This window comes from Neovison vison, chromosome 3 (assembly GCF_020171115.1).
Source record: "Neovison vison isolate M4711 chromosome 3, ASM_NN_V1, whole genome shotgun sequence".
Classification (NCBI taxonomy): domain Eukaryota; kingdom Metazoa; phylum Chordata; class Mammalia; order Carnivora; family Mustelidae; genus Neogale; species Neogale vison.
The window spans coordinates 198556121-198568441 of NC_058093.1; the positions used below are offsets into that span (position 1 = coordinate 198556121).

Consider the following 12321-nt stretch of genomic DNA (forward strand, 5'->3'; position numbering starts at 1 on the left):
CCAGGGCCACCGCCAGGGTCAGGTGGTACGTCCAGGAGCGTGAAGCACAGAGAGGTAACCGCCCTCCCCACATCACTGGGGCGCGGCAGAGGAAGATCGGAAACCCGGGAGCCTGGCTGCGAGTCCCGGCCTCGCCCCGCACCCCGGGGCCGGCTGGTACAGCAGCCACAGGACACAGCTCCTTCAAGGGCAGGTGTCGTTTAATTCAAGCCACACTAAACTGGAAGTCGAGTTCCTCACCGCACATGCGCGTGGCACGCGTGGCTGGTGGCTGCCCCGGTGGGCCGCACAGACCCAGACATTTCCAGCCCCGTGGACAGCAGTGCACAGCACAGGACGCCGCTCTGACCCAGAGGGACGTCGGGGCAGGAAAGCGAGCCGGCACACTGGCAGGCCCGGCGCAAGCTCCCTGCCGTCCCCGGGGCTCTCTTCTCCGGCGCCCCGCCCCCGCCCGCCCGCACCTGCTTCTTCTTCAGCTTGGAGATCTGCTGCTCCACCATGGTGATCTCCCGGTCCACCCGGTCCATGTTCTGAATCAGCTCCTCCTTGGAGAGCCGCGGAGGCACCAACTCTAGCTCAGGGTCGGCGTGCGGCGGGCTGGGAGGGGACACGGGCTCCAGCTTGCCCGCCAGGCTGCGGTCCTGCAGCGGAGGGAAGAGGAGCACGGCGTCAGCGCAGGGGGTTCCCCAGCCGGCAGGCCCGGCCACGCTCCCCGAGCTTCCAGCGACGGCAGCTTCAGGCCCTGGCACACAGGACGTCTACCCTGACAGATCCCACATCCCAGAAGTGGGACTGCCAACCAAGCCCACCCGCCCCTGTCTTTGCCCATCCTTGGCCTCCTGCCTGGGAGGGGAACCCAGCCCAACCCGCTGCCCACTCCGCAGAGGTCAGATCCCTTATGCCCTCCTCTATGGAAGTTTTCACAAGCTCCCCTCAAGTTGCAAAGACCTCGCCTTCCCACAGCAGGCCTCTCTCTTGCTCCACCTGCCTGGCGGCGTCCTCCCACGGAACCAAACCCCCCAAGAGCAAGCACTGAGACCCCCATGTCCCAGCCCCCAAGGCCTGGCCCCGGCAGACCCTCCACGAACATCTGATCACAGCACTCTGTCCGAATCGGCAAGTTACAGACTTTCATAGAGACCAACGCGAGAATCACGGGAACAAGCCACAGAGAGGCACAAGGAGCCATGGGTAGCAGGCGCGGGGCTTCCATGCCCTCCTTGCCAGGGATCGGTCTTTTTCTGCTTTTCCTTCTTGGAGGATTACTCTTTGTGTCATGAAGCCGTTTTCAAAATTGGGTTAAAGAAACAAGGGAACCCTTCATTGGGCTGTACGCTGACACTCATTCCAGTGGAGGTTTACGGAGCGCCTGAGCCAGGAGCACCCTGGGGAGGAGGAGATTAAAAACAAAACAAAACCCGGTCCCTGTCTCTGGAGCGCTCACGGGCAAGGGCCCAGGTTCAGATCCCAGCCCACTCAGCCACCTCCCAGTGCTGTGACCACAAGCACATCAGGGACCTGCTCCTGCCTCAGCTTCCTCATCTGTACAATGGGACGATCCCGGCTTCTCTGACTGCTGTAAGGCTGGAACTGTCCCATCCCCAAACTCGCGCTCCAGGCCTCGTGGCCAGCACGGGCAGAACCCAGCCCATGCTCGAGCTGTCCTCAAGGCCACGCCGGCAGCTGCTGGCAGCAGAGGCCCCGGGAGGAGTTCCAGGCCGCCGCCTCCCTGCCCCCACGGCAGCTGCGCCCAGAGGACAGAGGACACATTATTTCCTGGGACAACTGCAACCCCAGGGGCTGCCAAGTGCTCCCCATCTCAGGACTGTCAGAGGCTGTGCCATCCTGCATCCACCCCTCCCCCACACGCAGACCCTCACGAGGCCCGCGTGGCCCGATGGTTCTCAGGATGTCACTGGGTTTGCCTTCTGTCCTCGTCGCTTTCCTCTAAGACGTAGAGAGAGCTGGCGTCGGGACTCGAGACCTTCCACCCAGAACACTCAGGGGAGGGGCGCCTGCGGGGGCTCAGTCAGTAAAGTGACCCTGCCTTTGGCTCGGGTCATGGTCCTAGAGTCCCGGGATCAAGTCCTGTGTCCAGCTCCCTGCTCAGCGGGGAGTCTGCTTCTCCCTCCTCCTCTGCCTCTCCCCGCTCACATGCACGCATATTCGCTCTACCTCTCTCTCGAATAAATAAATGAATGAATGAATTAATTAATTAATTAAAAGAACACTCGAGAAATGCAGAAAAGCCCCAAGTCCTTCCAACCACGTGGCCTCCACACGGCTCAGGCCGTGTCCACAGGGAGGCCGCAGAAATCAAACCTCCCTGCTCGGCCCGTCCCCGTCCTCAGCACACCCTGCCGACCAGACTCCCACACGGGGGCTGCCACTCTGTCCCCACTATGCAGCCGAGCGAACTGGGATATGGAGGCGCAGGCCCACGAGGGCGCTAACCCAGTGGCCAGCCAGGTGGCAAATCAGCTCAGGTTTGCATTTTGGACTCTGTCCAACTAGTCACCCACCACTGTATTGGGAAACAAAACCAGTCCAGGACCCCCTGAAATTAGTGGCAAAACTGCATAAAAGAAAAATTCCCTAAGAAAAACACTCAGTGGGCTTGGGACCCTAACTACACCCCAACAGGAGGACCTGACCTCACATACACCACACCAGAATCAGCTCATGTGCTCCAGCTCCTGGGGGCCGTTGCACAATCCATCCCCTCTGCCCACAACACCTGACTCCACCTCTGGGTCAGCTGAAACCCGACTCCCCTTCCCATGCACGCCCCCCCCCCCACTCCCCAGCCCCTAACTGAGATCTGCCCCCTCCTCTGTGCACCCAGGGCACGTGGCTGGTCTCTCCCCGCAGACTCGGTCATGGCTCAGGGTTCTGGAGACAGAAGGTGGTGGGTGACGTGGGTCCTGGAGCCCGGCAGCATTATCTGCTGTAAGAGACACCTCCCCTCCCCTCTCCGACCTTCCACCAGGACCAAGGAGGAAGATAAACAGAACCCCGACCAGGAACAGTCCTCACGAGCAACACCAGCAGAAAGAAATTCTATCCCAGAGCTGGCAGGGTCAGCGCAGGGCTTAGATGAAGCAATTGGCTACTGCTGGGAACCGCTGGAAAAGTTGCTGGAAGCTGCCTTAAATTCTTCATGGGTAAGGCCTGTCTTCTTCAATGTGTTCTTGTCACTTGCGGTTCAGGCATAGCTTTTATTCTCACCAAAAATGCACAAGTGGGTCCACCCCTGGCTGAACAGACCAAAAAACGTGGATCATCACAGAATGGAACACGATTCGGCCGCAAAAAGGAAGAGAAAGCCCCGATCGGTGCCACAACGTACATGAACCTCGAGAGCGTGATGCTGAGTCAGAGAAGCCAGACCGAAAAGACCACGTATTATAGGATTCCATTCATAGGAAACATCTAGAATGGGCAAATCCAAAAAAAAAAAACAAAAAACAAAAAAAAACAGAAAGCAGACAGGTGGCTGCCAGGCACTGGGGAGAAAGCAGGAGCGACTGCTAATGGCTGTGGGGTCTCCTTTCCGGGTGTGAGAACGTTCTGGAACGTTCTGGAATTAGCAGAAGCAGAGGCTGGCCAGCATCGTGAAGGTACTTAATGCCACTGAACCGCTCGCTTTCACACGGTTAGTTTCAGGTTACGGGGATTTCACCTCTGCTTAAGACGACGATGCACACCCAGGGGCAAAGAGTGCTTTCTCCGTAACTGAGTTTTCCAGGAATGGGACCGAGGGCGCCTGGCTACTGGGCCTCCAGATGGTTCTCCCGATGGCTGTTGGCCTCTTCAGCCCAAAGCCACAAGAGCAAAACGACAAACCCATACCCAGTCGGTCGCCAGGTAGCAACTGGCACCATTTCCCCCATCGGGTGCCCTTGTGTAAAATTCAGGCCAACACAGAACAGAAAACTCATTACTCAAAATTCAAGGGCAGCAAAAGCCCTGTGGCCAGGGAGGTCCCCCTCGTCCCAGCTTCAGGCAGGGTCAGAGCTGGCCTCGGGCACTCAGAGTCCACTCTGGAGTCACAATGAGGGGTTCCAGCATGGACAAGGACCCCACGCACAGGCAAGGAAAGAAAACGACTATGGCTAGAAAAGCAGAGACAGAGGGAAAGCTCTTCCTTTATGCTGTCCTTGTACACGGGAAGAGGAAGGGCTGGAGTCGCAAACTGCCTTCTTGTTAACGCGTCAAGACCACACAGAAGATGGCAGACCAAAGAGAGGGACGGAGATGGGGACCTGGTGACATCATGTCACCTGGATCAAGTTGTGCCTGAAGTCAACAAAGCCTGGATTCCAGTTACACGAGCCAGGACTCATTCTTAAGTTAGACTGACGTGGGTTCTCTGTCCCTTTCAGCCAACAGAGGCCCAACAGACAAAGAGACTTTCAGAAATGGTTCCACGTATGATGACTCTAAACTCACCTAAAACAAAGTCTGATGCATTCCAAAGGAAGCCTGATACCACAAAACTCCAGAGGCTCAAGGGCAGGGAAGCATTATGAAACAGAACGTTTTTATATGAAAAAGGAACACAGCTGGCTCTGGGGGGCAGGGCAGGGCTGTAAAAAAAAAAAAAAAAAAAAAATCCCACTGAATTCCTGTCTCATGCAGACAGCTGAATTCCACAAAGCAGACGCAAAAAAACATCTGAACACTTTCAGAGTTGTGTTCTCCCCTGGTTTCCTCCCTTGCCCAGAATCTGTTCAGACTTTCCAAATGTTCTTATTAGCAAGCAGCCTGAAGCAATTTGGTCCAGGCAGACCCTGACGCTGGGCCCACTGCTCCCCCGACTCCCAGGGTCCAGGAAGAGAAGACAGAGACACAGGGACAGAAACAGAAACAAAGACTAAGACTCCCCAGGGAGCTGCAGAGGATCACAGGGCCGCGGAGGGCATGGGGAGACCCCCAGAAGGACCAAAGGCCTGAAGGCTCTGAGCCACTATTCCAGGGCCCAGACTGGGTGGGCAGCTGAGGCCTGACGGGGGCTGGCCAGAGACAACTGCCGGCCTGTTCTCTGGACAGAACTGGACAGAAGCAGGGGGCACGACCCACTGACGGCTCCGGTCCCCAGGAAGGAAATCAAGGCTCCCTGAAATGGCCCTCGGCCTGGCCACTCGACATGGCCCTACGCCCCTTCACACATAACGCCACTTGCCTATCGTCCAAGACCCACTTACGGAAACCGCTTTCTTAATGGCAAATCCCTCCCAGGAAACTGCGCAGTCAGGAAGCAGGGGGAGGGCACAGACTCAGTGCCAGGGCGGGGATGGCGGGCACTGGGAGGACAGAGGCAGACGGCCCGCTAGGGGCACCAGAGGGGAAGCCCTCGGCAGGACAGCCTGGTGGACCGGGGTGGGCTGTAGACCCAGGCTGTCTGGCCTTCAGGGCCCACTTCCCAGCGACCATAGGGGAGTGTCTTTCCCCCCCAAGCTGGGGCCCCTTTATAAGAAATATGGTCTGTGATCACACTTCACGGGGCTGGGAACGGGCCACGGAACCGTGCTCACACTCCGCACGACCTGGCAAGCCCCCTTGATGCGAACTACCATCGCCACCGCCACCACGGGAATACCCCTTCTGGGCCAGGCCCCCAGTAAAGGACCCGCCTCGGCGAGGATCCCACCATTCAATCCTAACCAGCATCAGGCAGAGAAGATGATCCGGAAGGCCCAAGTGGGCCACTTCCATCTCCTGGCCTGGCTCCCACTGCCACCCGAGCTGCAGGAAGAGGAGCGTGGGCCATACCCAGCAGCCGGGAGGCTGTTAACCAGCTAACGTGCGTCCCCACAGTCATGAAGAAGCCGAAAAGAAACACTCAGCCCGGGCAGAGGTGACATCCGTCACTCAGCTGGCCAAAAATGAGCGTGTCACATGGCCGCAGTCCCTGTGCCATCCCGGGCAGTGGCAGTACAATAGCTTCCAGGGTGGCCAGGGAACTGGCTAGGATCCCTCCCTTGGCACCTCCGTCGGCTTCCTCTGTGTAAAATGGACACCAAAGAAGCTTCCGGCCTCAGTGGGCCTGAGAGTGACTGAAACAGCAGGAACTCCCACACCAGCATGCCGTAGGCGCTTAAGCGATGCACATGCTCCAGGCACCATCTCAGCTCGACTTTCCGTTCTAAAGAGGAGTCGAGCGAAGGAACTCTGCAGGGCACGGGTGGCACGGTGGCCCTGCAGGCTGGACACGCCCGGGGAGGTGTGGTCCATCTCCAGCCAAGCAGCGACCCGAGGAGCCAGCCTCTGCCCAGCCTCGGCGCACCCTGCCCTCAGTCCCACTCCCAGCCTCTTGCCCCAGCTGTGCCCCAGCCCGCCACGCCCACCCCTCACCTGGCGCCCAGTTCAATAGCAGAAGAAAACGCAGATCGTCCGGCGTCCCCGCCCGGGGCGTCTTACCTTGGACAGGTCGTCAGAGGCCCCGGGCTGACCCGCAGCCAGCAGGGGCGAGGGCCGCAGCAGGGGGTCGGGCAGCAGCTCCAGGCGAGGGCGCTTGCTCTCGATGAACTCCATCTCTGACTTGCCCAGCTCCGGCAGGTAGGAGTGGGACTCGGGCCGCAGGTGAAGCTCCTGGGACCTACGGGAGGCCGGGACATGGAGAATCACATCTACTGCCCTCCCGCTGGGCACCTGCTGGGCGCCACCCCCTCTGGGACCCTGAGAGACAAGTGCCCCCCTGGGGAAAGACGCGCGACGAGGCAGCACTCCATCGCAGACCTGCCTCCCTGCGCGCCACCCTTCCCTGACTGTTTACAGGAAGAGGACGGAGTGGCGGTTCCCTGCTCCCCCATCGCTGAGCGGGGCCCACGACCAGCGGCTCCAGCCCTGCTCAGAGCTGCTGACAAATGCAGGGTCTGGAGTCCCTCCCCAGACCCAACGAGTCGGACTCTGCACTGAAACGAGAACCCTGGCTGATTCGTGGGCACAGCCAAATCCGAAAAGCCTTGGGGGTCCCGCACAGATGATGTAACACACATGACGCTATCTATGCGTCACCCACCCCAGGCAGCCATTGCCAGCCGACCACGGCGCTCTGGCCTCGGGCGGCCTGGGGCAGAGATGGGAGCTGTCCAGCCTCATCCCTCCCGACCGGCTCTCCTTAACCTGCTCCCCAGTCTGCAGAGGACGAAACTGACCCAGAGAGGACACGCCTGGCCCGAGCGCACACAGCCGAGCCAGGATCCCAGACTCCACCTCCAGCTCCTGCTCCTCACCGGACAAGCCTCAACACTGCCCCTGCTGAAAAGCTTTTCAATTCATGCCCTCCCCGAATGCTCCAAGCACATTCTCCCCTCTGGACCTTTGCACATGCTGTTCCCTCTGCCTGGAGTGCCTTTACCCAGCTCTCTGGATGGCCAGCTACATAATGGACAAGCCCCCCTTCCGAGAGGCCTTTCCTGGCCATCCCGGCCAGAGAGGTACTACCGACCCCCACCCCGGAGGTCCTTCTGGAGTTATCCTGTGTGGTGTTTGTGTGCCTCTCCCCTGTGAGACCGCAGGCTCCCTGGATCCCCACTGTGTGTCCACAGCCAGCATGTCAGGATTCCTAGCATTAGTGCTATTATGATCTAGCATCTCGGAGTCCTGCTCTGACCTTGGTCCTCCCCTCCCTGGGGTCCCCATCCCGCTGCACTGGCTCCTTCCCTCCTTCCCACCTGGGTTGAAGGAAAGGCAGGCCAGCCCAGCATTGGGCACATGCCTCATCCGGCAGCTGAGGGACAGAAAAGGCCTCAGAGAAGAGGGGAGGACAAAGGGAGGGAAGAAAGGGGGCTCCCCAGGTGACCACTGCTGCCAACATGTCCCTCACAACCAGGACCCCCAGCGCTGCCCCCCCACATCTTGCTGGCCGACCTCTCCTGCCTAGGCACGTAGCCAGAGACCACTGAAGGCTGTGGTGGCTCTTCCATGCTCACCCCTCTCTTTGCCCCAAGTCACAGCTGCACCAGGACAAGGGCGAGCACACAGCCTGACCGTCCCCCATTTCACACCCTGCCGGGCCCTGCTCCAGCCCAGACCTCCGTTCCCCGGCAAGAGAAACGAGGCTGCGGCTCCGAGCCAGGCCGTGGGCCAGCCTCTCCTCACCTTTCATTCCCAGGCTGGAACTCGGACAGCAGGGAGGGCCTCCTCCGCTGGGGCTGGATGATGGAGCCAGGAGACAGGTGGGAGGTGTAGTCACGGGGGTGCGGCTGGTACTCGAGCAGCCCGACGTCCTGCAGCGACAGACCCAGGAAGAGCATGAGCGAAGGCAGCCCACCTCACAGTCACAGGCACAGGGGGCCAAGTCACGCACTCCTTGCCCAGGGCTCGCTCCTGAGCAGGACCACGGGCCACGTCCACATGTGGCTCCGAGGTCCAGGGTGACCAGAAGGCATGCCCAGGACCGATCACCAGCCGACCTGCAGCACTTGGTGGGTGTGTGGCCTCGGTCCCTCACCCTTGCCACCCAGCTCGACGGTTACACCCTCTTTCTGGAGGAGACGGCCGAGCCCACAGGTCAGCAGAGAGCTGGAAAAGCCGCAGCTCGCCTGTCCACCAACCGGGCACTAGGGGAGTGGGGGGTGCACTAGACAGCGCCAGCACCGACGGCCCGGGAGGCTCACCGGCCAGCTTGGAGGACAAGGTGCCGCCTTGGGATTCCCGGGTCTGCTCTGCGGCAGGAAAAAGCCACACACGTGTGTCACATACAAAAACTCAGACCATATTCAGAACAATAAACCGCAGGCAAACCGCCCCCCCCTTCTTCAGGAAAATGCCACCTAGCGTCCGTGACCCTCTGGGGAAAAACCGAACGATAACAAATTAGACGTACCCGGACTGTCAACTACACTGGTTTGAAACCCATTAAAAGATTTTTTATAAAAAGCACAGAGGGGCGCCCAAGTGGCCCCATCGGCTAAGTGCTGAGCCCTTGGTTTTTAACTCAGGTCATGATCTCAGGGTCCTGAAATCAAGCCCCGTGACAGTCTGCACCCTCTGCAGGCGTCTATTTGAGATTCTCCCCTTCTCCCTCTGCCTCTGCCCCTCCTCCAACTGGTGCTCTCTTCCTGTCTCTCAACTAAATAAATAAATCTTTCCTAAAAATGTAAAAAGGATAGAAACAAGTCTTTCAAAAGAGGACACGGGACTGGCTTCACACTGTACCGACCCAAATCGATGAGCTCTGTCTGCCTACAACACCCAGTTCTGGGTGCGGCAGTCAATTAGTGATGCCTGACACAGGTGAGGCCTGGGAAGAACGGCACCGTCAGGGACTTATTTTCTTCTTGGCACTTCTCTGGAGTCTCCCAATTTTCCGTAACAACCTCCTCATTCTTCTGTTGTTTGTTTTTTGTTTTTTGGGTTTTTTTGGGCTTTTTCTAAGCAGTTATTTCTGCAAACATCATCAGATGGTACCAGGCATCTGGTACTGGGAACGTATGTGTTTCAGGCCCTCCAGACCAAGCATCCAATGGAAGAGGCTGGGCGGCCGAAGGCTAAAGCAGGTGAGTAAGTAGCATGAACAGGGACCCCATCAACTTCAGAGGCTGGAAACGGTGAGCAAGAGAAACGTGGGATAAAGCTGCATGGCGCCTCGGGCTGGAGGGGGCTGTCCGACACTCAAACCTTCTGAGACTTGGGTTTCCTCATCCTTGAAGCGGGTGCCGGACTGGGAAGGAGGCCTCTGTGCCTCCTACCACTCACCCCCCACCCTTAACTCTCCAAAGAACTGCCCCCCCAGACGAAGGGCAGCTTCCAGAAGGCAGACAAGGGCTCGGCCTCCCTGTACCCCGTGAGGATGTCTAGCACCAGGCACCAGGTGCTTGGGCAGGGCGGCGGCGGGCGGGAAGGAGGAGGGGGAAGAAAGGCCTCGAGCGAGCGAGTGCAGGCCTCTGGGATCACACTGGCAAGGCTGCCAGGCAAAGATCTCGCGCACACGTACAGAGGTGTGAGAAGGAATCAGCAGGCTTTGCAGTCTGCCAGGAGGAAAATTTTCTCCACCCGGCTCTTTTGCACAAAAGCAAAATGAGCAAAGCGGCAGAGAGACAGACAATCCAATCCCCCGGGAGAGGGCCGCAGCAAGACAGTGCCGACAACTGCCAACGGAGGCGGGAAGAGGCACACGGGGCCCTCAGTGGGGGTGAGGGGGGTGCAGAGAGGCCGCTTCACACACTTTCTGGCCTCAGTTTCCCAGTTTAGGAGATAAGCGTGACAGGCTTGTCTGCAAAGACCCTCCAAGGAGCATCCTGGGGCCACTTCTAAAGGGTCCTCACTAAATGCCACCCCAGGGCCTGAAGCTGGTCTCCAGGGGTGACTCCCAAGGGGGTCTGGAAGTCCCACAGGAAGGCAAGAATTGAGGAGACCCTGAGAGAGAAACAGACCCCAGGCGGGGTTCACTGTGCTCACAGGAGACTGGACACATCAGGCACGTGGGCTACCAGCCTCCTGGCCGCATCTCTGAGCGCGAGAACTCTGCGTGAGTTAACGAAGTAATAACAATACCCAACGTTCATACGTTGCCTGTGTCCGCCTGTCCCTGAAAGCTTCTAACGTACTGAGTAACTTAATCCCCGCTGCAGTGCACGAGGTGCGTATCATCCCACACGGACTTGAGAAATCGGGTGCAGAGAAGTTAGGTGATTTACGCAGGTCACACAGCAGGGAGGGAGGTTCTGAGACACAAGACTGGGTCAAGCTGGCTTCCTGCTGAGGGGCAGGGAGGCGCGGGGGCCGGTCCTGAGCCCAACCCACATGGTGAGAGCAGCAAACCAGACTTGGGGAGAAGAGGCCAGGCCTGCCCTCACCACGAGCTCCCAGAGCTGCTGCTCAGAAAATCGGGGGAGGAAAGTGTCTCCAGGTGAGACCCCCCCACACACACACACACCTCTGCTGGCTTCTCCCCAGCCATAGAGCCTCTGACACTGGGAATTGGGGCTCGCCAATAAAGGGTGCCCCTAAAACTCCCCGGGAAGGTGACATGAGGCTGGAAAAGCAATCTAGCCAGAAGAGAACCCCATCTGGCACGTCCCTGCCTGGATCCTGGGGGGCCACAAAGACAGAAGGGCTGGGGTATCCGAGCCTCGGGTTAAATCTAAACCGGGTCTGGATTTTGGGAGATGTTTGAAGGAGGGGTGAGAAGGAGGATTTTCTTTGTGGCTGTGCTAGGAGGAGGGGTGTTCTTCACTGGCCCCCGGGATAGGGCTTCTCACCCCAGAAGGGACTGAAGAAACATCTGGAGCTATACGTGGCAGGGAAAGGACTCATGGGTCCCTCCTGAGGAGTAGGGGCTACGATCAAGACAGCTCCTACCTTAGGGCCTTTGCACGCGCTGTTCCCTCTGTCTAGAACATTCTTTAGCCACGTTTCCCCATGCCTGGCCCTCTAGTTCCCTCCAGGTTCTGACTCCAATGTCAGCTTCTCCACTGAGAAGCCTCCCTCCCTAGTCTAGACTTCCATTAGGACCCCCACAACCTCGGCCCTCTCTCCCTCCTCTTTCTCTGCTCATTGTTTCTCCACGAGTGTACCAGCTGCCCAAGGCAGGGATGCTTCTGGTTTGCCCACAGCTCCGTGCCCAGGGCCTACACACGTACCAGCACATGGGGTGCCTAAGAAGTCCTAAATGAATGAATGAACTTTCCAGCACAGGGGCTCCCGAGAGTCCTCCTCAGGAGGCCGAACACCACCCCACCCCACTCCTCGAGCCATCCCCAAGCACCCAGAACCACAATGCGGGAAGGACCACACAGCTGAGGGAAAGAAACTGCAGGCAACCCTTGGGACACAGGCAAAGCTCTGGTACACCACCACCGGCTCCCAGCGGCCTCTGTGTGTCCATATCCCCCGTGGCCCCGGCAGACGCCTGGGTCCCCGACCCTCCAGCCAGGGGAGCACTGCTCCAGCCTCAGCCACAACCAGCCCCCGCTCCCAAGCGCCAGGGCACAATGCCGGCAGCCCGCAGACCGGCGTGGGGCAAACGGCATGTGAGACAGAGGTATCCTGCCCACGAAGAGACTGACAAGTGCCGATCCAGGGCAGGAGTCAGAAACGGGGCCCAAGGCCAAAGCCAGGCTCGGCGCTCAGCCATCCCTCTGCAGCTTGGCGGGCTGCTGCCGAGCCACGAGGGCAGCAGAGCTGAGCAGCTGTGACACAGACCGAATGGCTTGAAAAGCCTGCAATACTCAGGGGGAAGGTCTGCTGACCCCTCCTCCGGAGGGAGAGTCCACAATGTGGGAAAGGACACTCACGCTATGTTGTCATAGTAACAGCACCAGCGTCGAAACCATCACCATCATTACTTGGTATCAACATGTGCTAATTCCA

General features: G+C 58.9%; 1 protein-coding gene across 9 annotated transcripts in view; it reads right to left on the minus strand.

Moving 5' to 3' along the window:
* The window catches only part of NCOR2 (nuclear receptor corepressor 2), a 207698-nt gene that overhangs the window by 127257 nt on the left and 68120 nt on the right, over positions 1-12321 (minus strand). For all 9 annotated transcript variants that reach the window (XM_044243522.1, XM_044243527.1, XM_044243526.1 and 6 more), the window contains exons 4-6: positions 8107-8234; positions 6424-6601; positions 462-641 (exon numbers count right to left, since the gene is read on the minus strand). In XM_044243522.1, coding sequence (XP_044099457.1) covers positions 462-641; positions 6424-6601; positions 8107-8234 — 486 coding nt within the window. The remainder of the gene's footprint in view (positions 1-461; positions 642-6423; positions 6602-8106; positions 8235-12321) is intronic.